At 41.3% G+C, this 27,103-nt stretch overlaps 1 protein-coding gene and 1 pseudogene across 1 annotated transcript; both read left to right on the top strand.

Moving 5' to 3' along the window:
- The first annotated feature begins 336 nt into the window (after positions 1–336).
- Positions 337–2,805, top strand: LOC136537833 (uncharacterized; annotated as a pseudogene).
- A 5,450-nt stretch (positions 2,806–8,255) lies between these two features.
- On the top strand, positions 8,256–10,769 carry LOC136537832 (uncharacterized). The gene is made up of 6 exons (XM_066529800.1): positions 8,256–8,577; positions 8,652–8,908; positions 8,995–9,207; positions 9,305–9,397; positions 9,491–9,616; positions 10,355–10,769. The coding sequence occupies exons 1-6, from the start codon at positions 8,256–8,258 to the stop codon at positions 10,739–10,741; spliced, it is 1,398 nt and encodes a 465-aa protein (XP_066385897.1). The 3' UTR covers positions 10,742–10,769.
- The last annotated feature ends 16,334 nt before the right edge of the window (positions 10,770–27,103 follow it).

Below are 27,103 nucleotides of genomic sequence, written 5' to 3'. Positions count from 1 at the left end.
TGGCGATCTACGTGAGCCGTCGCTCATCGCTGGCCAGTACCAATCTGGAGATCTCCATCTCCTTCTCCCTGCGTCCACGCCGACACCGTCGTTGTCAGTACGCGCGTGGGACAGAGCAGCAGCGACGGCGAGCAGAGCTGCGCGTGGAGCGCGAGCAGAGGATTGCCGAGTACAAGGTTTGATTTGTTTTACATATATGCATGTCTTTGATGTGTTTTTGAATTTTGTTGAATTTATTACTGGAATTTAAGGACTGAGTACAATGTACAGATGGATAGAAGCTGGATTTTTGGGACACAATTCACACCTGCATATGTGAAAGGAGTTGAAGAGTTCATGAAATTTGTCAGTGAAAGATACCCCGAAGACAGCCACATACTTTGTCCGTGCAGCAAATGTCTTAATCAAACTCTGCGGTCTCAGGATGATGTAAGTGACCATATACACATTTATGGGATGTCAGCTACATACACCAGGTGGATTCATCATGGGGAGTCGGCAGATACTGTAGTAGTTGAGAATTTGGAGCAGCCGAAGGTCGAAGGAAGTGATCATGACTTTGGGATACATGTGGATGTGGCCGATGATGATTATGATGAGGATCATGGAGTACCAGAGATGATAGGAGATTTGTATGCTGCGGCAGAGGCTGATGGAGAACAACCAAGGTTTGCAAGAGTCCTTGAAGATGCAAAGAAGTCACTTAGCCCGGGATCTAGCCATTCGAAATTCTCTTTTCTGGTGAGGATGTTGTATATCAAGTCTCGTTATCGAATTGACAATACAGGATTTTCCATAATGATGAAGCTGTTGTCATCAGGATTCCCTCAGAGTGAGTTGCCAAAATCATATGATGAGGCCAAGAAATATCTTGGAGAATTGGGCCTTGGTTATGAAAACATCCATGTGTGCAAGAACAATTGTGTGTTGTTTCGGAAGAGGTATGAAAAAGGGAATGTGTGCCCAGTATGCAAGACGTCTAGATGGCAAGATGAAACTAGGAACAAGAAGGTTCCACACAAGGTATTGAGGCATTTTCCACTTTTGCCAAGGTTGAAAAGAATTTTTGCTTCAAAGCGAACTTCTGAGGAAACACAATGGCACAAGAAAAAGAGGACGCCAGTCGACAATGTAATGAGCCATCCAGCTGATGGAGAAGCATGGAAGGACTTCGACACGAGGGAACCATCCTTTGCAGATGATCCGAGGAACCTGAGGCTTGCCTTAGCTACCGATGGATTCAATCCATTTGGCAACATGAGTACGCAGTACAGTATGTGGCCAGTGCTTCTGACACCACTGAATCTCCCACCATGGGAATGCGTGAATCCAGCAAACTGCTTTATGTCTTTACTCATCCCAGGTCCAAAATCTCCAGGAAAGGATTTTGATTTGTTCCTTGAGCCCCTAATTGAAGAACTGCTCGATCTATGGAAGGGTGTCAGTACCTACGATGCATGCACTGGTCGGAAGTTTAACCTTCGTGCTGCCGTGTTGTGGTGTATACATGATTTTCTAGCGTTGAGCACGTTATCAGGGCGAACAACAAAAGGGTATTATGCATGTATTCATTGTGATAAGGATCCGTTGTCTCGGGCAATAAGGAATAAGATATGTTACATTGGACATCGTCGTTACCTTCCACGGACACATGCATGGCGGAGAAGCTTGGCTTTCGATGGTAAGCGTGAAAACAAAGAGCAACCAGGCAAGTTCACTTTGGAGGAGGTCCTAGAGGAGCTAGAGAAGGTGAAAGATGTCAGGCCAGGGAAGCATCATGAAATTATTGGAAATAAAAGGAAGCGCAATGAGGGTCCAAAGATTTATAGCCGCAAAGTTGGGTTGTGGAGATTGCCATATTGGAAACATTTAAAGCTTCCACATAATCTCGATGTCATGCACATAGAGAAAAACATATGTGAAAACATTCTTGGCACATTACTCAATGTACAGGGCAAGACCAAGGACACAACCAATGCTAGGCTAGATTTGCATGATATGGGCATAAGACCTGAATTGCACTTATAGCAGCATGGCAACTTAGTCATTGCTCCACCTGCTCCATATGTCTTGGGGAAGGATCAGAAAACTGAGTTATGCAAGTTTCTCAAAGGTATCAAGTTTCCTGATGGATATGCGGCTAACCTAGCAAGATACATAAGTGAAGATGGTTCAAAGGTGCAGGGAAAGCTTAAAACACATTCTTGCCACATACTCCTGCAAAGAATCATACCTGCTGGCCTAAGAGGACTGGTGAGGAAGGATGTATATGAAGCAGTTGCAGAGCTCGGGACCTTCTTCAGGGAACTATGCAGTAGAAATCTAAGGATTGATGTTGTCAAACGGCTAAAAGAAGAAATTCCATTGATCCTATGCAAGCTTGAGAAAATCTTTCCACCTGCCTTCTTTGATGTCATGGTGCACTTGGCCGTCCATCTTCCTGATGAGGCACTGCTTAGAGGACCTGTTCAGTACGGATGGATGTACCCAATAGAAAGGCGGCTAGGCACTTTGAAGAATTTTGTAAGGAACAGGGCGAGACCGGAAGGATCAATTGCTAAGGCATATATGGCAAGTGACACATTGACTTTTTGTTCTAGGTATATGGAGGATATTGACAATAGATTTAACTATCATGATGATAATGATGGAGAGATGCCATTGCCTGATGACGTCTCTGTTTTTAAGCATGGTGTTACTCTTGTTGGATCTAATAGGAGCCAGTACATTGATGATGATGTCCTCAATAAGTTAGTTTGGTATGTGCTAAATAATTGTGAAGAAGCTGAGGAATATTTGGAGTAAGTATCTATTATATGTTTTGGGGATTAGTTTTTGTTTAATTTCTAAATTTTTAAATTATTCTTATGACTTAGCTTTGCCATGCAGCTTGTACAGGGACGATCTTGTGCAGCAAGGTGCACTTGATGTTGATAAAATGGTTGAACAAGGATTTGCAAAGTGGTTTAGGTGCCATGTAAGTCAGTACACATTGTGTTTCTAGGTTTAGTAAATGCATTAGTATCCATATGTAATTGGTTAACTGAGTACTTTTGTTGCAACAGATTGAGAACAAACATAAGGAGCATCCAGAATCGGTTAGCAAAGGACTGTGGGCACTGTCATGTGGCCCAGATCTGCGAGTTAAGACTTGTGCATCTTGCATAGTTAATGGAGTGCGGTATAGCACTGTAGATCATGAGAAGTTCTTTCTGACATAAAATAGTGGTGTAATGACTGAAGGTTCACATGATGGGAACGACATAGATTTTTATGGAGTCCTTAAAGAGGTAATTGAGTTGCAATATAACTCAAATCTTCAAGTCCGTCGGACGGTGGTTCTATTTCGATGCGATTGGTTCAAGCAAGAAGGCAAGACGACAGGCCTTCGAGATGACGGACATTTCAAATCCATTAATGTGCAGTCATTATGGTACAAGACTGATCTTTTCATCTTAGCAACTCAATCAAAAAAGATATTTTACATGCAAGACACATCTTTAGGTAAAGATTGGCGAGTTGTGCAGAAATTTGAACATAGGAATATTTATGATGTCGCTGAAAAAGATGAGGACAGTCATGATGTGCATCAGGATGATTATTGTTCTGATACTGAGCATGTAGTGCAAGCAGGGGTTGATAATGAGGTTACTCAGAATATTCAAGGTGGAGAAGCCACTATAATTGAAAGAAATTTACAAGACCTTATAAGCAGCAAGAAGCAACGTATTATTCATGAAGATAGCGAGGATGAGGAGGAAGATGAGACAGTACTGCAGTACTGTAGTGATGGTGGCAATGATAACAATGATGACATGTCCCTAGACGATGAAGATGATGATTTCTAGTATGGACCAGTGGCATGTCCCTAGACTGCACTATTGGAAGGAAAAAATGTTGACTGATTTCAGTTTCTATAGAAATTCTGTTGAAATACGCACATTTGGTTATTCCTTGACCCAATAAAGACATTTTTTTACTTTACTATCTTCATACAATACTTCTATAATCATGAGTCCATGACTTCACTAAGTGAGACTAAATTTAAGAACTAATGGAACAGGAGAAAAATATGAACTAGCAATCAGTACTCATAGAGAACTAATATTGTTTCAGATTTTTTTTTTAAAAAAAGAGAAAAGTAGATCAGTCTCACCTTCCTGCTCTTTAGGTGATAGAAATCAATAAGATCATCTGGTTGGGCATAAGTTATCTGTGCCTTGGCCTTCATCTCCTCAGTCTCCCTAAATTGCTTCTCAGCAAGCATGTTGACAAAGCTCTGGCGGTAAGAATGCAACCAGACCTTCCTAACATCATCACCAGTATTGCAAAGCAGCCTCACACAGAGAACAATACGATCATACGAGTCATTGTCAATAGGGTGCGGGAGGTAAGATGACTGTCCCAACTGCAAGATGGACACCATGATCAACAAGGCTTCAGTACTGGCCTTGTTTTCTTCAACCTTTGCTGGCTTAATCTCCTCTAGCCTCAACACAAGCTTGGTCAGGTTACAGGCAACAACAGCAGCCAAGAAGAAATCACCAGACAGAATGAGAGATCTGAGATTCTGGCTGGAAGCCAACGATCCAAGCGCTGAAGCAGGAGCCCAAATAGCAGTCTCAGTGGCAGCACTCTGTGTGGCATAAGTTCCATCTACAAGAACAGCAGGCCTCCTCGAAGACACAGTGGCAGCACTCTGCCTGGATCTGATAGAATATGTCGATCAGCCTCTGGATCATGGACACACGGAGCTTGGGATTAGTCTCTATAATCCCCAAGGAAGCTCGGTGGTTCCAAACTGGAAGGCAGGATTGGGGGACATCGAGGGCTTAGGTGAACAGTTTAAGTAAGACTACAGTCGAGAACTAATGAAAACACTTGAGTAGCGCATTGGTAAGGCACTTTGAGTTTCTCCTTGCGCTCCCGGGTTCGAACCCAATGGGAGCAATTTTTTTTGTTTTTCCCACATTTGTTGTGTTTATTATTTTTCTATGTCTCTATAGTTATTTTTTTGCCAGATTTTTAATTAATTATTAATATATTATTGCTTAATGATTTACCTCATTGATCTTCAAACATCTTATTACATTTTTTAGATATTATTGTACTTATTTGTTGAATGACTAAAGGATAAAAGCTTTAAGCTACCTTGTGACTAAGTGAGAGTTGTTCATGCATGTACAAGATGTATAGTACCATTTTGTCGAAATCATTTGAAACTTTAATGGGATGTTTATGGAGCCAAACAATGATGCTGTGTGCATCTGTGCAATTTTTTGACCAAGTTTACCTATTATTGTAATTTTTTGTTGGATTAGTGAAGGATAAATGTTAAAATACCCTAAGCTAGCTAAAAAGATCTAAAGCCTTGCATGGACACCTCACTTTGGTGTATAATGATGACAAAAAAGTTTCAGCTAATTCTAACAAAGTGGTCAGGATCATCCTGACAAAGTCATACATGTCTAACATATCTCCCTCTAACTAAGTGAGAGATGTTCATGCTTGTACGTGATGTATAGTACCACTTTGTCAAAATCCTTTGAAATTTTTATGTCATGATCATACACCAAAATAAGGTGTCCATGCAAGTTTTTAGAATTTTCTACATAACTTAAGGTATTGTAGCTTTTATCCTTTATTTATTCAACAAATAACTAAGATAATAACTAAAAAATGTAATAAGAAGTTTCAAAATAAATTGGGTACCATAGGGTCTTCCGGGAGGGAAAAAATGCCGCAAAAAAAATGCCGCCAATAAAAATGCCGCCTAAGACTGATTACCGCTAATTTAGCCATTACCCCCACTCCCTCCTCACCCCCGGCCACTCGTCCTCTCCCCCCCCCCACATTTCACCAACCCTAGCCGCCACCGCAGGAACACAAACGCCGTCGCCCATCGCCGAGGTGCTTCCTCGCCCGCGAGCTGTGTCGTCGTGGACTAGGGGTCGCCCGCACCAGGTCCGCTTCCCCGTTGACGACCACCGCCGACGAGCACCAGGTCCGCCCGCACCAGGTCCGCTTCCCTGTTGATGACCACCGCCGACGAGCACCTGGTATACATCCGCAATGGTGGCAACCAGGGGTCAAGGTAGGAAGAGACCTGCACAACAAGATCAAGGTAACCATTTGGCTATAGATTGAGTTAGGCGTATGTGATTTATTTTGCTTTTTGTCTTCCCAGATTTTCCTGTGCAATTAGTAATGCATTGTGAACCCAATTTGTCTTCCCAAATTTTCCCAGATTATGAACCCTAGCCGCCACCGCAGGAACCCAATTTGTCTTCCCAGATTTTCCCAGATTTTCCTGTGCAGTTAGTCTAAACTTTAGGAGCTGATCCTTAGAATTTGACCCAACAATCAACATATGTATCTAGAATTTCTGCCTGTCGTATCTTGATCTGTCAGATTAAGATTTGCTTCATCTGTATATCTGAATCATTTTCAGCTATACACATACAAAATATTTTGTATATATAAATAGTTAAAGCTATGTGTTTAGAAAAACAAAAATGATTAGCAATTTGGAAGGGGAGAGCAATTGTCGGTGTTTTTACCATCCGACTAGTGACCAACGTATCCAATCAGAGGGGTAGCATATGGGGAACAAAGTTATCCTGATTCAGGTATGGGGTACCATAAATCCAGCAGAAATGAGCTTTATCGCTATGCACTGTCTGCTCCAGAGAGCACGGGATGCTGATGATGTTGATGATGGATCGGTTGCTTTTCGCCTGGATTGCTTGGATTATACACACACGTGTGTGTGTGTATAATATACATATATATGTTTCGGTCACTCCATACAACGATAAAAAGGCGACGCAGCTGTAAAAAGCATCAGGCTATTGCACTAAAATCTGGATCAGTATAGTAAATTACCAACCATCAAGTGCTCACAAAATTCCTGAAATTCATTATGAATTCGCAGTCAGTGACAATTTTCAGAGAAGTTTTCGAAAATGAAATATCACTTATATCAACAACGTCTTCATTTTGTAACAAGCTTATATAATTTCTCGATGCAACTGCTTGTTTATTTGTTTGAATGGTTCAAAGTAGCATTCTAAGGTTTGGCTGTTTTTTCTCGAGTTTCTTTTTCTAAGGATAGAATATAATCATGGGACTGGGCCTCTTAAGCATCTACGCTACATGCTAGAGTTCACCTTCACCATTGCAAACTTCCTATACCAATCAAGTCAACCTGGCATATGCATAGTTAACTGTCAATGTAAAATTCAGTCAAAATGATTGGCTCAGACTCTAATGGAAGTAAATTTAAATAAACCAAGCACACGACTCTATTGAACCTAAGTAGTCAGTGGTTAATTTAAAGCATCATGCTTAGCAGCACAAAGTATTCAAGACTAACTAAGGCACAAAGTATTCAAGACTAACAAAGTATTCTAAACACATAGCTTTAACTATTTATATATACAAAATATTTTGTATGTGTTGATTGGAAAATAGTAGTTCAGTACAAGCTATCTTCAATTTTTTCACAGATTTTAGAGTAATTGTGCTTCAGTACACAAATACATGTACCTCTTAGTTCTTTCTGACCTAATACTTTTTGCCTATAACCTATCACCTCTTATCCCTTAGCTCTTCAGCAGGCACTACTAGCTCCTACCTCTTATCTATCTACCATCTAGTATTACTACCTCTTAGCTCTTAGTTCACTCCTTTTTATTTTCTAATAGACACAATTTGCTTGTTTTTGTAAGAATCTGAAAAAACTGATTATGAGACGCCGGGATGCACGCGTGGCGAACAATTTCAAGAAGATGCAAGATTTCGGCCTGAAAAATCTATCTTTACAATTTAATAACTCTGTATCACTATCTGCATCAAAGAAGGGGGGAAAATTAGCAAACAAGAAAAGAAATAATGAAGATTCGGATTCATCGGAGTATCTCCTTGAAGATGATGATCAAGGAGATAGTGATGATGATGACACTGAATCTGTTGAGCAGCCACAGCCCCTGGCAACTAAGGTGCTTCTTCTATCTTCAAAGTACTGGATGGGGAATATTTGCATTGCATTTGAGTGTTTTTAATCTGTTCTTCAATATATGCCTTTGCTTTTAGATGCATCTTGTTTCTTGCATACCTGTTCTTTAATCCACAGTTTCTTGCATACCTGGATGGGGAATATTTGCACATGACTTACTTGATTTTTTTATCCACAGTTTCTTGCAGGGTATAGTCGGAAAGTCCTAGCTTCAAAGAAGAAGAAGACAGGCCCCACCATGGCGCCAGGAGTTAGGGCTAGTAAGAGAGTGAGGGCATCTCAAGGATCACAGGTTCAGCCTCCTGAATCCCAAACAAGATCATCAAAAAGGCTTCTTGTTTCGGCGAGAGATGGCCAGAATGTAGAGGATCCTACCAATGGTCATGATGAAACACCACCACAAAGGTCTTATACAGATGCAGAGGAAGGCAATGGAGCTGGTGGTCAGGACAATATAGCTGAAGAGGAATTTAGTGGAGGTGGTGCTCAAGACAGTACAGGTGCTGATGAAGACAATGTAGCTAGAGAGGAAGACACTGAAGGAAAGTTGATGTTTCTTTGTCATTCTATTATGCCATCTGGTTTGCTGATCTGCATGAAACTAAAGCATTTAAATCCAAATTGTATTTTGCAGCTCCTTCACAGCGAGCCCTAAGGAGACCCAGGCCACCCACCAAGGGAGCACAGCTGGACAGGATGACTAAAGCTATGGGAAGGAGAATGCCCATAGCTGTTGCTGAAGGGAAAAGAAGGCCTCATGAACCTGTTCAAGCAGCCAAGTTTGCATCTGAGGCTGGTGTCATCATTAGGGATAAGGTCCCTGTCCTAACTCATTGGAAAGATTACAAGAGAGATGATCGCTATTACAAAGACTTTGTGGGAAAGCTCTCTGTAAGTGCATTATTGTTTCTATGGTAAACTTGTTTATCTGTTTAACCTGCATTGACTAACTAAATATGGAATTGTCATATGACTAGGGGCGCTTGGCCATTAACCCTGAAGACAAGCCAATAGAGGAAGCTTGCACTGATATGCTGCGCTCTGGGGTGCGGCAAATGCGTTATCGGCTGAAGAACAAATACTTCAATGGTAAACCTGCAAATGAGATTCCCACAACTTCTCCAGTTGCATGCATGTCTGATGCAGAGTGGAGGGTACTGGTTGCAAAGTGGTGTAATCCAAAAAACATGGTACGGGTATCTTGTCATATATTCTTTCTCATTCAGTTTCCAAAGATCTTCTCATTTGGAACCTATGATATCATCTGACATGTTCATTCTCTTGTAGGAATCATGTGAAAAGAACAAGCAGAATCGCAGTAAAGTCAAGTATCATCAGGCTACGGGTTCTCGCAGCTATGTGGCACACTTACATGCATATGTAAGTAAAGAGTACCTTGTACATATTTGCACTAACCAACTTATTTTGCATTTTATCTGACAACTTTCCTGTAATTGATTATCTATGAAACAGAAAAAGAAGAAAAACAATGTAGAACCAAGCACAGAACAAAATGAAGAACTTGATTTGGTGGAGGCCTTCAAGACCTGCCATACCAGCTCCAAAAATGGTCTCAGTGAACCAGCAAGAGAAGCACTTGTAAGTCCCGACATCTGTTTCGCTGTGCCATTTTGTTCATTAATTGGATAACATGTCCTATTTTAATCATTTTGTATTCTATCTTTTGCTCAAAACTGGTCATAATCCAACATAGCTATATACTTGCTAAATAAGTTAAGTACTAACTGAAGGCTGTTCTTATTTCTGGGAACAATCTACATGCAGTCATAAATTCATATTGCAGTCATTGATATACTAGATTAAAACTGCAATGTATCAAACAAGGAATGGTTGAATGGGTTATTATCTTGGATGGATATGAAAATGGAAGCAACCTAACTGCAGCCAAGTCTCTAAAGCCCATGCTTTTAGTTATTCTCATGTGCTTTATGTATGTGTATTATCTGCTAAACCAATCTGCTGAACAATCTGATAACTGTGCTCTATTAATACTTGATAGATGTTGACTGGAAATGAGATTGCATTTAACTGAGAACAATCTGAACTAATTGTGTCCACATGCTAGGTGATTTCTGATTGTTTCATTATAGAGTAGCTGTGCTTTATGTCAGTAAGAATCAAACTACAATTTACATAATGTTCCACATAACAAATCAGATAAATTGTACTACAGTCTGTCCATTTTGCTAGGTTTGCTTCTACCTCTCTCTAGTACACATCTTGCTATTTATATTTTTAAAAATACATCTTGTGTGATATTTGCACCTCAAATTAATGCAATAATGATCAACTAATGATGGGTCATTGCTATTTCAGTCAAATATGGAAGCTTTGAGGGGAGAACCTATTGCTGAAGGTGAGACAGCAGTATCCAGTGTGCAGGTTGTGTCCCAGGTGCTCTCCCAGAACAGCTCAAACCATTTCCTCAAGAGTGTTGGCATCAAACCAGTGGCATCCTCCAAATCATCATCATCAAATGAAAGCGAGCTTCGGGAAGAACTAGCAGCTGAAGCTAAGGCTGCTGTACAAGGTGAAATCGACGATCTCAAGAAGAGAAGTGAAGAAGCTGAGGAAAAGCTGGCGAGGACACAAAAGGAGATGGAGGAGTACAAGAAGCTGACAGAGATAAACACCAAGGCAATGGAGGAGAACAATGCGCTGCTCAAGCGTATCTTGGCCATCAACAATGGTTCTTCGACATGAGCGCTGCGCGTAGCTGCTGGTTGATGAAGCAAGGGGTTCGTGCTGGTGATTTTGCTTATGCAATAACCTATGTTGCCGTTGCTTGCCCACTTTTTAATAGTTGCTGTCATAACCTATGTGAACTGAGATGAAACTAGTACATGGAACATGATGTCTAGTGAGTTATATGTGAACCAAGTTTAGTATTGTTCATTAAGTTGATGGTACCTATGAATACTGGATCTGTTAAGTTGATGGTAATTGGAATACTGTGATCTGTTGTTCAGCATGTGCACCTGTGATGAATTTTGTTACCTTTTTGTGATGATTTTGTAGTTGATTCTGTGACTATTTTGTAATCTATTAAGTGACGAATTTGTAATCACTTCAGTGATGAAAATGAGAGCCAATCACAGCAAGACACGTGGACTACTCACAGCATGCCCTGTGGCCCAATAAAAAGTGGACGCGTGCACATCCACATCCCTGCCACGTCAGCAGCCACGTAGTCCGACACGTCACCAGCCATGTGCCAAGCCACATCACCTGAAACGTGGACGCGCCATGTGGACAGGACACGTCAGCTGCCAGCATGGCAGACGCCGTCTGGCCGCCTAACAGACGGCAAGTTATGACGAAAAAGGGGCTACATCAATGATGAAAATGCATCATCATAGAAAGAATACTCTTCTATGACGAGGGCCATTTCGTCATAGAAGGAACACACATCTATGACGAAAATATATGTTTCGTCACATTATCCAAAATATGACGCTCATTCAATGACGAAATCAATTTCGTCACAATTTCGTCATAAAATAATATATGTGACGATTTTGGTGTCTTCAGTGACGAAAGGAAAGCGTCATTGATGAACACATCCCTAGTAGTGAGGAAGAGAAGGCCATGGAGGTATCCCTCGGCGGATGCCTGGAGCGGAGGCTAGAATTTGGTCGGCAGAGGTGTCGGCGCTCAACCTCAGGCCTTTAATGGGACACCGGAGATGGCCTAGTAAGCAAAGGTGGTTTGGGAAGTGGGTAACCAAATTGCCCACTGGTAGCCTGAGTAGACATAGGAATATTTTGGGAATGTACCATAGCTATCGAGGGGCAAAGTTGTAAAGAGCTGAGATAGCAAACAGTGCCCTATAAAAAGGGGATGTGAACTATGTAAAGGGGGTTGGTTAGTGAACACATTTATGAAACCCTAATCACTTTGGGGTCCATGTCTGCACTCACACACCGCTCTAGCTCCCCACCTTCGCCTAGGGCACTCGCTTGGGCGAAGGTCCCGCGTGCTCGGCCTTTTGCTGGAAGTCTCTCTTCCAACATTGGCGCCCACCGCGTGTTGTCCAAGCAAAACCCACAATGGCAAGAAAGAGAGAAGCCTCTGCAAGGGCACCTATAGAACCCGCAACAAGGGAAAGGCCTAAGCACAACACCCATAGCACCTATGCTACCGCCACAGAAGATCAGGTCACAAAGGAGGTAGCCATCGAAGACCACCCTCCAATAGTCGAAGACCAGCAAGCCCTAGATCTTACACTAGAGCAAGAGCTTTAGGAGCTGCAAACTTAGTTGCAAAGTATGCAACGGAGGGATAGGGTTGCAACAGCCTTCGCTGCAAGCCAGCGGGCAGCCCAACCATCAGCCTAGGCAGCGGAGATAAGGAAGTAGCTGGCCATCCTACAGGATGAAATACAAAGTATGCAGCCTCCGCAACCACCATCTAATGCATCCAAATGACTCCATTCTATAAGTCAAAACCAACCCAACCCTCCGCCAGGTATAACAGCTCAGCTAGCCTTTGGCACACCTTACACGTCGGCACAAACCCATAGAACCATCAACTCCAAATCGCCATTATCCGAAGGCAGCCAAAGTGCACCCTGGCCTACCTCCTATAAACCCATCACCTTACCCAAATTCAATGACTCATGCCAATTCATCATGAGCTTTGAGGCAGCAGTAGCCTCCGTAGGCATAAATGAAGCCGTTTTGGCTAAGTCTTTCATCATCGTGCCGAAGGTGATGCGCTGGCATGGTATTCTATGCTAAAGCCAAGCTTTGTGTATTCATGGGAGGACCTCCATGACAAAATCCTAGCAAACTTCAAGGGGTTCACCACTGAATCCTTGATGTCCATGGAGCTCTTTGAAAGTGCATCTAGGCCTTTAGTGGGTTTTGGATGATTGAATGACAACGTGATTAAAGAACTAACCCATTTGCTAAGTGTGGATAGGTAATAGGTTATCTCACATGTACTTAATGAAAGCCAAAATGAAGTGTTGTTGTATAAACAATCTAGTTCAAGCATAAGACAACAATGCAAATGGAATTCATGCAAATGCTTGTTTATTGTGGGATTTCCATATACTATGTGAAAGCAAGCTCGTGAGTATTAGTTAATGAGACATGAGGGATTGCATATGGAATGATCTCATATTTGAAGCTTGCTAAATTGAAATGAAAAGGATAATAATACATATGAATGAATGATTCAACACAAGATGTGACTTAATGGCTTGAGATGGTGAAGATAGCAAGGAAAGGCTTCGAGGTACTAAGCAAGGGTGAAGGGCAAGCGATGGCTTGGCGGCCGAAGAACCTAGCTAGGGTGAAGAAGAAAGTACTTGCATTTAGTTGAGGTACTAATCAAGCTAAGATGGTCATATTAATGTGAAGGATCAAATCTATATTGGACAAGTTGATTAAAGTGACTTGATGCATTTGGAGTTATTCATATTTGATGAATGGAATCAAGTCACGTGCTCAAGATGGCTATGCTCAAGTGACAAGATCAATATTGATATGTTGGCACCCTCACTTGATGAAGATTGAAAGACACGGCATCAATTTAAAGAAGATCAACTCAAAAGGTTTAATTTCGTTTTTCTTTTGATCTTGAGTTAATAGGTATGCCGTACTATTAAGAGGGATGCAAGTTTAGGTGGTCTGAGGAAGATAGAGTGCTCAAGCATAATAATTAAATCAAAAGAGAGACACTCTAGCACTTCACGAGCACATAGAATAATTTTCTGTGACTGTCGGTGTCGGAAGTCCCGACGTAAGCCGGAACTCCCGACAGTCAGAAGTCATGACTCTTGCCGGAAGTGCTGACTCCCATTCACTGCCTGTGCGATGACTGTGGATGTCGGAAGTCCTGACGTGAGTCAGAACTCCCGACAGTCGGAAGTCCCGACCCAAGCCGGGAGTCCCGGCATCGATGGTTCTACTGACCTGCTGACTGTGCACGTCGGAAGTCCCGACGTTTGTCGGAAGTTCCGACCGTCGGAAGTCCTGACGTTCGTCGGAAGTCCTGACGTTGGCTGTCTCAAGTGGACTTTGACCTCGCATGAACAGTGTTTTCTTCATACGTCGGAAGTCCTGAGATCTGCGTCGGAACTCCCGACGTAGATCTGAACGGTTAGATTTTGCCTTGGAGTATATATACCCCTCTCCTCATTTCTAACCGTTGCCCACTCATTTCATTGCAACAAACACTCGGCCAAAACAGCCCCCAAGCATTCTAGGCTCGCCACTCTTCTCTCCTTTGCCTCCAACTTCAATTCCTAAAGGGTTTGAGTGATTGGAGAGTGGATTGAGTGAGAAAAACACTTTGAGCAAGCTTGAGCACTTGATTTCTTTGTCAAGCCGGTTTGATTTGCATTTGTTACTCTTGGGGATTTTCCCCTAGCCGGCGAGGCGTTGCCCAAGAGCTTCCATCTTGTGGAAGAGCCTTGGGAAGTTTGTATTACCCTTGTTTTCTAGTGAAGAAACTCAAGTGACCTTTGTGGTATCCTTGAGTGAGGCAAGGAGGTGGAAGAGACTCCGACCTAAGTGGTCACCTCAACAACGAGGACGTAGGAGCTCCTTTGTGGGGCTGCCGAACCTCGGGATAAATTCTTGTCTCCCGCGTGCTTGTTGTTGTTGTGATTTGCTCGAAATTACTTGTATTTGGTTGTCTCCCTCTCTCTAGCTATTTCTTAGGGTTTGGGACTTGATCTACGGAGTGGTGGCTTATCAACATCAAGAGAGTGACCCAACACCTTACCTTACCACTAGGAAGTGGGTTTGTAAGTTATCGGCATCACAAAGTTCATTTTAGCACTTGTAGTTCATTTCCCGTAGGGGTCGGAAGTGCTGACAGTTTGCGTTGGAAGTTCTGACCCAAACTGTCAGGACTTCTGACACGTCGAAAGTTCTGACCCAAACGTCGGGACTTCTGACACATCGGAAGTTCTGACCCAAACTGTCGGGACTTCCGACATTAACTGACTAGTGCATTTTGATTCAACTCTTTGGTTGCCATTGTTTGGCTCCCTAGGTTTATCTAGTATCTTTTATATACTTTGTGGCTAACTTGTGAGGGGTTGTATTACTTTGATTTGGAGTTTCCATTGTGGAAACTCCTATTACTAATCGTTTCCGCTTTTAAAGGTGTTGATTTTTTAGAAACGCCTATTCACCCCCCTCTAGGCGACATCCTAGATCCTTTCAATTGGTATCGGAGCGAGGTTCTCACCCAAAGCTTCACCGCCGTGAGAAAAGGATGTCGACGCCTATCGAGTTGGAGCCGATGCTTCTCCAAAATGATGGTTCAAACTTTATATCTTGGTCAATTCATGTACTCAATGCTTTTAGAGATATTAGTCCTCTTGTTGAGCATATTGTGTTTGCAAGCATACCTCTTCATATAGTTGATTGGAGCAACTATAAGAATTTATCAAAAGAGGAAGAGATATGCGTGCAACTAAATGCTCAAGCTATTAATATCATTTTGAGTACATTGAGTGCAGAGGTTCAAAATGAGGCAATATTCAATGGACAACCACCTCCGGAGAGTGCTCATCTCATTTGGACCAAACTCATTGAGTTATATGGAAAATCCAAATGCGATGATGCACTTGAGGTCGAGTCAATGGAAAATATGTCCATTATGTCTTCATGCAGCGAAGAAGCCTCACAAGATCTCAAGAGCGCCGAGCCGGAGCAAGAGGTGCAAGCCGAGGTGACTGCGCTGTCTGCAAGCGCATGCCGGACGTGTCCGGTATCCCTACCAGACTCGTTCGGTATGGCTGAGGCAGCCGGACAGCAGGCAGCCTATGATGATGAGGCTCAAGCCCGGTGGCGGCCAAGTGATGAGTCAACCTCAGTATCTCATGATACTCATCACTTATGTCTCATGGCCAGGAAAAGCAAGAAGAAGGCTAGCAAGAAAGATCAAGCCAAGGAGATAGCACGAGTAGATGATCAAGAAGAGAGTGATATTGAAATTGAAGATAGCTACACTCTTGATCATCTAAGTAACAAAGACAAGCTCATTCTCATGAAGCTAGTTGAGAAGAATGATGAGCTAGAGGAAGAGAATGAGAAACAAGAGCAATCATTTCAAAATCAAGAAAAGTTTCTCATCTCCAAATTGCAAGAGCTAAAGGCCATAAATGAGAGGTATGAAAAATTATCAATTGAGCATGCTTTAGTTACTAACTCCTCTTCTAGTGTTTCACAACTAGAGAAGGAAAACTTTGAGCTCAAGGCAAAATTAGATGAACTCTCAAGCAAATATAATGTGCTACAAGCAAACTATGTTCATCTCAAGTGCTCTCATGAAGAATTAGTAGAATCAAGCATCATGCTTGAGGTGGCTCATGAGGTTGTGATTACAACGGTAAAATCATCTCAACCTCCTACTCACACACTCACTTGTACACAATCTCAATTGAATATTTCTTGTGCTAATGAGTGTGCTTCTCAAGCAAGCCAATCTTCGATTGAGCAAAAATTTATAGAAAACATAGAGCTCAAAGAAGAGGTGAAAAGATTAAAGAAAGATGTGATTCGATTGAAGGGTAAGGAGAAAGCACAACCTTCTCAAGATAACCGTGATAACATGGTGAAGAAGCTTGAGAAGGGTTCAAACCTTGCTTCCTTCAAAACCCAACAAAGGAATCACATTTCAAGCAAGGCCAACACAACCAAGAGCAAGAAACATGGAAAAAGTATGTGCTATGGTTGTGGATTGTATGGACATGAGTGGGCTACGTGTCCACATAAGAATTGGGCCGACAAGGTTGAAGCCGCCACTCAAAAGGCTTCAATCAAGGAGGCCAAGCAAGTGAAGAGTGATGGACAAAGCGCTTGTCTCATGAGCAAGAAATTGGGGCATCCTACCAAGAAATGCCCAATATATCAAGAGTCAAGAAAGGTAGCCCAAGTTGCAACAAGAAGATGCTATGGATGCAATGAGATGGGCCACAAGGTTGATAGATGTCCATACAAGCAAAACAAGCATAAAGCAAACAAAGGTCGCATATGCTATGCTTGTAAAAGAAAGGGGCATCTAAGCTATGATTGCCCAAATGGTAACATCCCTAAGCCGAACACATTTGTTTATAATAATATGCTTAGGAAGACCACAAAAGGAGTTAGCACTAGCAAGGTGATGTGTTCACCACAAACTAGTACTAAGGCCATTTGGGTGCCTAAGCACTTGTTGACTAACCCAAAAGGACCCAACAAGAGTTGGGTACCAAAATGTGCTTAGGTTGATAATGTAGGTACTTGGTGGTGAGATGAAAGCTTTGGGATGGTTGAGCAAGTAAATTGAAAATATTCACTCAATCTGTCAATCAATTCTTATCATAATCTCATATATGGTTGACCCGAAGATAAATCAATGACTATATCGTTTACTTCATCTCTACCATTGGTAACAAGTATCTAAAGACCTTATAGGATAGCCACTTTGTGTTTAGTGCTCAATGGCTCACAAATAAGCATATTTGTGAAATAATTAGAAGTGACTAATTAGTTTTATTTAATCATTATCATATTTGCCATGTGATGCTTTTAATGGCTCTCTAGTAGAGCAATGTATTTGTTCAGATGTAGGCATACAAGAAGTACTAGAGCTAAAACGAAGAATCACAAGCAGCGCTTCAATTGTTTATGTCCTGCGCCTACCAGACATGTCTGGTATGGTAGGAACTAGAGCACTAATTGGGATGCAATTGAGGTTTGATCCATATGATTTCATATATCCTTAATTTGCTCAGAAGCTTGTGATCTATCAAACCTAAGTGGGTTGTGAGTATGTCTCAACGAAATTTAAATATGGCAAATTACTTTGTGTTGGTCAAAATAGAAAATTGACTCCCAAATTCTTAAAAGAATAAAGTGCTTGTTGAAAGTCATTCAAATTACTTGTGGTACTTATTTAGGGGGAGCTCAGTTTCTATTTTGCACCATTGTGGACTAACAAATTTATCTAGTATTATTTGTAGTCCTTTGGATGAAAATTGATTTCATATATGGTATGATTATTTGACAAGTGAGGTCAACATGATGTTGTCATGCCATGTATTATCTCAGTGGTGATATTGTGGGCTCAAGGCAAAGGTATGTATTTACATACATGCATTGTAAGTGCATCTAAGGCCCTTTATATGTTAGTGTGTGCATTTGTGTGATATAGGATAGATGTTTTTTCAAAATCCCTAACTAGCATGTGTAGGTGGTGTGGTTTTTTGAAAATCATGTGGTTTTGGGTCTTTGTGACCTAGTCATGTCATATTGTGATTATTGCTACCCTTGGTTGATTATTTGCCTAATCACATGTGACATGGTTCTCTCAAGTCCATAAAAATCCCTATGTCCGTCTAAAATCTCTCTCAAGTTTTTGAAAATCATAAATTTGCCAAATATTCGTAAAAGAAAAAATCAATTCTTGGCTAATTCATGTCCCCTAAGTGAGAATCCTAAGCCTATTTCAATTGATGCAAATATTATGCCTAGGAAGGTTTGTTATTGTACCTTATTGGTTAGTATTGCAAAAATTCCGCTATTCATACTAAGGCTATGCCTAAGTATGTTGCATCTAACATGAGAGGACCCAAACTAGTTTGGGGTACCATCGAAAAGTGGATGATCGTTTGTAGGTACCATGGCATTGGAGACTTGATTCAATGAAATTATTATTGTTCATCTTATGTTGAGTCAAGTATTAAAACCTAGTGCAATTCTATCCCAATGCCAAGTCAAAATTGATTGAAGTCCATATGCTATCAACATACAAGTGTCATATTCAAGTTGTGGGAATTTATTGATGTATTTGAAGGCCTGCAAATAAGTGGAGTTGCAGCTTGCAAAGATGATCATAAGCTATCAAGGTATATCTCTTGTTGATCAAAGTTTATTTGGGTGCATATGAGTTAATTGAATTGGATATATATGCATATGTTGCTTGCTATGAGATGTTTGAATGGATTAAATGCTTAAGTAATCAAGTTTGAAGTTGGTTTGATTGGATATGTTCATAAGATTTCTTCTAGTAAGTGGTTTGAATGGATATATGTCTTGTGAGAGTATTCAAACAAGTTGATTTCAAGTTTGGTTCAATTTGGAGAAAAATAGATCAATTATTGAAATCTGTCCAATATTAAAAATCTGAGCTAGCAGTGATCATTGACATGTTTGAGCAACCAAATCTATTTGTATTGGCTTGAAACTTGGTCTGCATGCTCTACACTTATGGTATTAGTTGCTGTGCAAATTTCATGAGATTTGGATAAGTGATACTTCGGATTTGGAGTAGATCTTGTCAGCTATAGTGCAGCAGTTTTCAGCATGTAGCAGTGTGGAAAGATATGAAATCTAGTAGCAATATAGAAGTCAAAAGAAGCTAAAATTTTTACAGCTACTAGAAGGCTTAGTGTGTCACATCTTCACCAAATTTTGTGGTTTTTGGATATGTACTTTGGGAGATATGATTTATTCTTTGAAGAGTACAGAATCTGCCAGGAAAGTGACAATTATTGGATTGATCAAAAGTCACTTAGATTCAAAGGTCCTCAAATTAGAATCATATCTATAAGTGATTGAGGTACCTATGTTTTGGTTTTGGTTTGAGATAGAAGCATGACAAATGATGAGTACAAGACAATTTGTTTGAAGAGTGTATCTGGTACACATTTGGTACTCAAGCTAGAGATCAAGACCAAGATGAAGATGAAGATGGAGTTTAAGTTCTAGTAATAATTGGAGATCTTTTGATAGAAAGAAAAGGACTTAAACAAGTAGAAAGAAAAGGACTTAAAGAAGGATTCAAAGTTATTCATCAAATTAAGTTCAACAATATGGATCAATCAAACAAAATCTTTCAAGTGGATCAAGTGATTTTCTTTTAAGTTATTTCAAGTGAGTATCAATGATGGTTCTTTGGAGAGAGGTCACTTTATCCTAGGCTTGGATGGCTAAAATCAAAGTGGTAATCTAAAGGGACATTTGAGGTACTTGGTTGAAGAAAATCAAGAGATTGGTCTAGAAAGCAAGCAACACCCAAAAGAGAACAAGTCATGAAATTTTAAGTGGTATTACAAGTGATGCATCTTTTTAGTTCTCTCAAGCAAGCAATGATCAAAGAAGAAGCAAGCCAACCACAACAAGAAGAGTGCACTTGATCATTAGTGATTCTCAATTCATATGGGTGAAGAATAGGAATTCAAAGAATTGGTATCTATTGGTCTTCACCAAGCTTATAATTGGACTTCATGGTGCTATTGGAGAAATGAATTGAAATCTATATGACTATCTTCCTCTCCAATATAGCAAAGGTATCATTGTATTGTGCATGATCATTTTTCATCCCTTACTAGTATGCGGTTAGTGCATATAGTACATGCTTATAGGATCATGCATTATAAATGAAATTTTTTTGATTCATAGACTACCGCTATTGCTTGAATGATTATATGATCTAGTGGTTAGTGTATGAGTTTGTTCATGAGCTAGTAAACCCATGTACTTGATCTATTTTGAATTGCAAACAAGTGATAAGTACATCCTCTTTAAGATGACAAAGGGGGAGAGTTTAATACAAAGGGAGAGATTAGTACAAAGTTTGAACCTTAAGCACCCTTTGTGCTTTGTGTGACAGCTTGTAGCCCTTTTATCCTTAGTATGTCATTGTTAGACCTTTGTGGTGATAGATGACAAAGGGGGAGAGAGACTGATTAAAGCTTCAGGATAGTTTCATTTGCTTATCTTTGTACCTGAAGATATGTACTGTAGGCTGTCGGTTCTTGTTTTTGAGCTTCATTGATGTATCTTGGATTTGAGATAGATTGATATATCTTGTCATATGCATCACGGTTTAACTTTGTCACACACACATGCACCCCACGAATGCAATGATTTAGGGGGAGTCTCCTATATGTTTTAGTATGTGCAATTGACATTTGAGGTCATTTTGTGAATTCTAATCATAAGCACATATTAAGGGGGAGCCTCTCATAAATCATTGAACCCAAAAGTTTAAATGTTTATATCATTTTGTAAGCTTTAATCAAGTTGTCATCAATCACCAAAAAGGGGGAGATTGAAAGTGCATCTAGGCCTTTAGTGGGTTTTGGATGATTGAATGACAACGTGATTAAAGAACTAACCCGTTTGCTAAGTGTGGACAGGTAATAGGTTATCTCACAGGTACTTAATGAAAGCCAAAATGAAGTGTTGTTGTATAAACAATCTAGTTCAAGCATAAGACAACAATGCAAATGGAATTCATGCAAATGCTTGTTTATTGTGGGATTTCCATATACTATGTGAAAGCAAGCTCGTGAGTATTAGTTAATGAGACATGAGGGATTGCATATGGAATGGTCTCATATTTGAAGCTTGCTAAATTGAAATGAAAAGGATAATAATACATATGAATGAATGATTCAACACAAGATGTGACTTAATGGCTTGAGATGGTGAAGATAGCAAGGAAAGGCTTCGAGGTACTAAGCAAGGGTGAAGGGCAAGCGATGGCTTGGCGGCCGAAGAACCTAGCTAGGGTGAAGAAGAAAGTACTTGCATTTAGTTGAGGTACTAATCAAGCTAAGATGGTCATATTAATGTGAAGGATCAAATCTATATTAGACAAGTTGATTAAAGTGACTTGATGCATTTGGAGTTATTCATATTTGATGAATGGAATCAAGTCACGTGCTCAAGATGGCTATGCTCAAGTGACAAGATCAATATTGATATGTTGGCACCCTCACTTGATGAAGATTGAAAGACACGGCATCAATTTAAAGAAGATCAACTCAAAAGGTTTAATTTCGTTTTTCTTTTGATCTTGAGTTAATAGGTATGCCGTACTATTAAGAGGGATGCAAGTTTAGGTGGTCTGAGGAAGATAGAGTGCTCAAGCATAATAATTAAATCAAAAGAGAGACACTCTAGCACTTCACGAGCACATAGAATAATTTTCTGTGACTGTCGGTGTCGGAAGTCCCGACGTAAGCCGGAACTCCCGACAGTCGGAAGTCATGACTCTTGCCGGAAGTGCTGACTCCCAGTCACTGCCTGTGCGATGACTGTGGATGTCGGAAGTCCCGACGTGAGTCGGAACTCCCGACAGTCGGAAGTCCTGACCCAAGCCGGGAGTCCCGGCATCGATGGTTCTACTGACCTGCTGACTGTGCACGTCGGAAGTCCCGACGTTTGTCGGAAGTTCCGACCGTCGGAAGTCCCGACGTTGGCTGTCTCAAGTGGACTTTGACCTCGCATGAATAGTGTTTTCTTCATACGTCGGAAGTCCCGAGATCTGCGTCGGAACTCCTGACGTAGATCTGAACGGTTAGATTTTGCCTTGGAGTATATATACCCCTCTCCTCATTTCTAACCATTGCCCACTCATTTCATTGCAACAAACACTCGGCCAAAACAGCCCCCAAGCATTCTAGGCTCGCCACTCTTCTCTCCTTTGCCTCCAACTTCAATTCCTAAAGGGTTTGAGTGATTGGAGAGTGGATTGAGTGAGAAAAACACTTTGAGCAAGCTTGAGCACTTGATTTCTTCATCAAGCCGGTTTGATTTGCATTTGTTACTCTTGGGGATTTTCCCCTAGCCGGCGAGGCGTCGCCCAAGAGCTTCCATCTTGTGGAAGAGCCTTGGGATGTTTGTATTACCCTTGTTTTCTAGTGAAGAAACTCAAGTGACCTTTGTGGTATCCTTGAGTGAGGCAAGGAGGTGGAAGAGACTCCGACCTAAGTGGTCACCTCAACAACGAGGACGTAGGAGCTCCTTTGTGGGGCTGCCAAACCTCGGGATAAATTCTTGTCTCCCGCGTGCTTGTTGTTGTTGTGATTTGCTCAAAATTACTTGTATTTGGTTGTCTCCCTCTCTCTAGCTATTTCTTAGGGTTTGGGACTCGATCTACGAAGTGGTGGCTTATCAACATCAAGAGAGTGACCCAACACCTTACCTTACCACTAGGAAGTGGGTTTGTAAGTTATCGGCATCACAAAGTTCATTTTAGCACTTGTAGTTCATTTCCCGTAGGGGTTGGAAGTGCTGACAGTTTGCGTTGGAAGTTCTGACCCAAACTGTCAGGACTTCTGACACGTCGGGACTTCTGACACGTCGGAAGTTCTGACCCAAACTGTCGGGACTTCCGACATTAACTGACTAGTGCATTTTGATTCAACTCTTTGGTTGCCGTTGTTTGGCTCCCTAGGTTTATCTAGTATCTTTTATATACTTTGTGGCTAACTTGTGAGGGGTTGTATTACTTTGATTTGGAGTTTCCATTGTGGAAACTCCTATTACTAATCGTTTCCGCTTTTAAAGGTGTTGATTTTTCAGAAACGCCTATTCACCCCCCTCTAGGCGACATCCTAGATCCTTTCACTCTTTCAGTGTAAGTAGAATCAAGGGGAAGCCTTAAAATACTACTTCTAGAGGTTTGTGCAGATGAAAGCAAAGGCACCCAATGTTCTAGAGGATGTCATCATTGAAGCAGCAATCAAGGGCCTGCGTATAGGACCCTTCATAGCCCATCTGGCTAGGGAGAAGCCAAGGACCATCGAAGACCTATATAGCGAATTCGAGAAGTATTGCAAATTAGACAATGACCTTCGTAGAAGGCTAAAAGAACAGAACCAAAGCAAGCAATTCCAAGGGAACAACAGAAATCCCCAGAAGGGTAATAGAAGCCAAGGCCAGCTGCAGACATAGCAAGGGCAGAATCAGCAAGTCTTTAACATAGAACAACAAGGAAATACATAGCAAGGGCAGTAGGCGCCGAAGGTAGGACCAAGAAACACACCCCAAAAGCAATCCGAAGGCAAAGGAAATGGTCGGGGCCAAAACTAGAATAGAAACCAAAATCAAAAGCAGCAAAGGCAGTATTGTTTCTTTCATGGAGAGAACAAGGGTCGCATCACTAGAGATTGCCCATATGTAAAGGAGATCCAAGAAAGAATCAAGAACAGATCAAATACGCGGCCTCCACAGTAGCAGCCCGCAAGAGAGGTAAACCACACCTTCACTGCACCTCCTCAGCAGCAATATTGCCCTATCTACTCAAGCCTAAACTCCACCCAAATACACCCATCCACCCTAGTTGTCGCCTACTATCTAAACTTCCTACCAGCATAGCGACCAAGTACCCTACAGCAAGGGCAAGCTAGCGCCTAGCGAGCGGAAGCCAACCTCACCTATATAAACCCAACACCTCTGCATATAACCTTCATCGAGACCAACCAGCCGTAGCAATTGCATAACAGGCAACTTGAGGCGCTGTCTCCGCCACCTCCGGCTACACAACAACCCATGCCTAAAAACAAACCCAACCCAGACAACCAGCTCAATCCACATACACCACTACCCACCATCGGCATGATACTCCCAATAGCCAGAGGCTCCTCAATGGAGTTCCAGACAAAGAAACAGAAGAAAGACCACCTCCGACTGGTCAACAACATATCAGTTTAAGGACCAGTACGATGCACAGACTGGTCGAAGACATCCATCACGTTCTCAGAACAGGACCTACAGCTAGAGAGCTACCCTCATGTCAATGCTATGGTAATCAAAGCAAACATAGTAGGTGTAACACCCTAGGTGTTTGGCTTCCACATTTGCACTTGTATTTCATGAACATGAGCATCATTCATCCATTCATGAGCTTATATTGCATGAAACATGTTCTCAAAACATTGCAACATATTGTTATATTTCATGTGTGTTTGTTTTATGAAATGAATAGTGTGCAACACTCAAGTGCAACATGTGCAACTCACTTTAGTGAAACATGGTTAGTTAGTACTATGCAACAAAATCATGAAACATGTGAAACATGACTTTAAAACAAAGGTAACATTTCACTTATTTTTCCTTATCTCAATGCATGTGATGCTTGATTTTGGTGTGACCAATGTGTGGTGTGGCTAATTATCCTCTTAAGCAACTTAGTTATACTTGGAATGTCATTAAGAACAATGTTCATGTTGATCATTTTGCCTAATTAGGTTTTCAAGTCATGGTTTGACCATTATGGACTCCTAGAGCTCCTAAGTTTGACTGTTTAAAAAGTGTAGCTTAGAGTGTTTGCATGTCTGAGCAACCTAAAGCAAAGTTGTAGAAAAATTTTATAAGGAACAAACTTTGTTTAGAAGCCAAGTCATGAAAATGTGCACAACATGCTCAAAAAGGCCCCACAAGTCAGTTTTGAGGTTGTATTCAACACTTAGAAATTTTCTAAGTGTGAAGACTGGATTTCAGTTTTGTGTACTCAACTTTGGCATGATTTTTCTCATGATCCTTTGAGAATTAGGTCTTGGTCCTTTAATAGGAATTGAAGATGGTATGAAGGGCTACAACTTTCATTTGTATTGTTTTCACTGATTCTTCACGGTTTAGGAGATCAAGCACTGTCAATTCTTACTGTCATACCTTGATCTCTTAACTGAATCGAAGCTACAGTGCAACTGACCGGTTTCAGCGTTTCACCGTCGCGTGGCGCCACGCGTCATCGCCGGCCTGACTGGCCAGGCCACGTCGGGCTGCCGCGCGCCAACACAGGCCCTATCATCCGCCCGTGGTTCCCAGTGCTTCCATTTCCATTTCCTGCTCCTCCCTTCGCGTCCGCAGCAGTCATAGCAGACCACCACCGTCGCCATTGGCTTCGCCGAGCTTGTGCCTACTCGCCGTGGCACCGCAACCAGCAAACTCCTACCCAAAGCTCCACTATGTCCTCCTCTACCTCCTCCACCTCTTAGCTGAGCCTATCGAGTTGAGGTGAGGGCACATTTGTCACTTCCGCCGCCACCACCATGAGCGTGACCTCGCCGGAGTTCGAGGCCGCCATGGTCGGGATAGCTAGGGTCCCTCTCATTCCTTGCTAGCTCCATTGTGATCTCGTGAAGCTCGTACCGAGCTCGAAAGAGACAATGGAGGCTCGCCATCGCTAGCACAGCCACTGGAACTTCGCCGAGCCACCGTGCGCCATGGCTGCCCTACCTAGAGTCTGCTAGAGCTTAGGGTTAGTAGGTCAATCGACGTGGGAGATCATGGCGAGCATGGAGGTACCCTCCTCGTCGCTAGTGAAGCCACCGTTGGTGAGCTTCGCTGCTGCCGCACCGTCGCAACCGCCTCCCCTATTTCCTCTCGCTAACTGGTGGGGTCATCTGACCCGAGGGCCCCGCTGGTCAGTGACTGCTTAGTAGAAGCCAGTTCAAATATTTCCAGTTTTGAATGCTGTTTTATAAAATTTGTATCTCCAATTTTGTAGATCCAAATTGGGTGGTTCCAATTTTGTTAGGATCATAGTGAAGTGTAGTATTTAGGAAAAATATAACATGAACACTTGTAGTGAAAAGTTTGGATGAATTAAATAGGAACTTCAAATGTGTTTTTAAATGCATGCAAACTTGTTTAAATTATATCTGGAGTTCTTGTGCTCCAAAAATTATGAAATTTTGTTGGTAAGCTATTCTTGCTTAGTAGAAGCTCTGGTAAAAATTTGAGAGTCATTGCATGTATGGTTTTTGAGTTATAGATTTTCCTTTTATCATTGAATGATCTTTGTGTGATTTTTTGTAATTTATCGAGGAATCCAATGACTATGAAATTTTGTGGAGAGTATCCTAGTACCTTAAGGATGCTAGAAAAAATATATAATATATTGCTTGACACTTTTCACTAAGGTTTCCTAATTATGTCATTTTAAGCCATTATGTCTTATCATTTTTGTGTGGGCTGTTATACTTGCTCAAATGATGTGAAAGTTTTATAGTGGTCTACTTGGAGCATGTAGTACCTACTGTAATTTTTGTAGATTAAATGGTATAGTTCTCATATATGTTTGTTATTTCTCTTAATTAATTAAATAAATTAAGAAAGGCGTTAAAAGAAATGAAATGATGGTGAACACCTTACTTTCTAGTGTTCTTGTGACATATGTGATGAGTGAGTAAAGTTAGTTTTGTCCAATTATATGTTTGCAACATAAGTTAATAATTATTTTTCTGCATTGTGTCGTTCGGGACAGTTCTGGGGACTTTACAAAGTTCCATATGATAATTTAGTTTACTGAGAATGTGGTGAA

The sequence above is a fragment of the Miscanthus floridulus genome, chromosome 2, assembly GCF_019320115.1.
Source record: "Miscanthus floridulus cultivar M001 chromosome 2, ASM1932011v1, whole genome shotgun sequence".
Taxonomy (NCBI): domain Eukaryota; kingdom Viridiplantae; phylum Streptophyta; class Magnoliopsida; order Poales; family Poaceae; genus Miscanthus; species Miscanthus floridulus.
This window is presented reverse-complemented; position numbering and strand designations above follow the sequence as displayed.

Coding starts and splice junctions, on each gene's coding strand:
- LOC136537832 (XM_066529800.1), top strand. CDS start 8,256: ATGGCGCCAGGAGTTAGGGCTAGTAAGAGAGTGAGGGCATCTCAAGGA. Junction 8,578..8,651: donor AGGAAAGTTGATGTTTCTTT/GTCATTCTATTA, acceptor TGTATTTTGCAG/CTCCTTCACAGCGAGCCCTA. Junction 9,617..10,354: donor AACCAGCAAGAGAAGCACTT/GTAAGTCCCGAC, acceptor TTGCTATTTCAG/TCAAATATGGAAGCTTTGAG.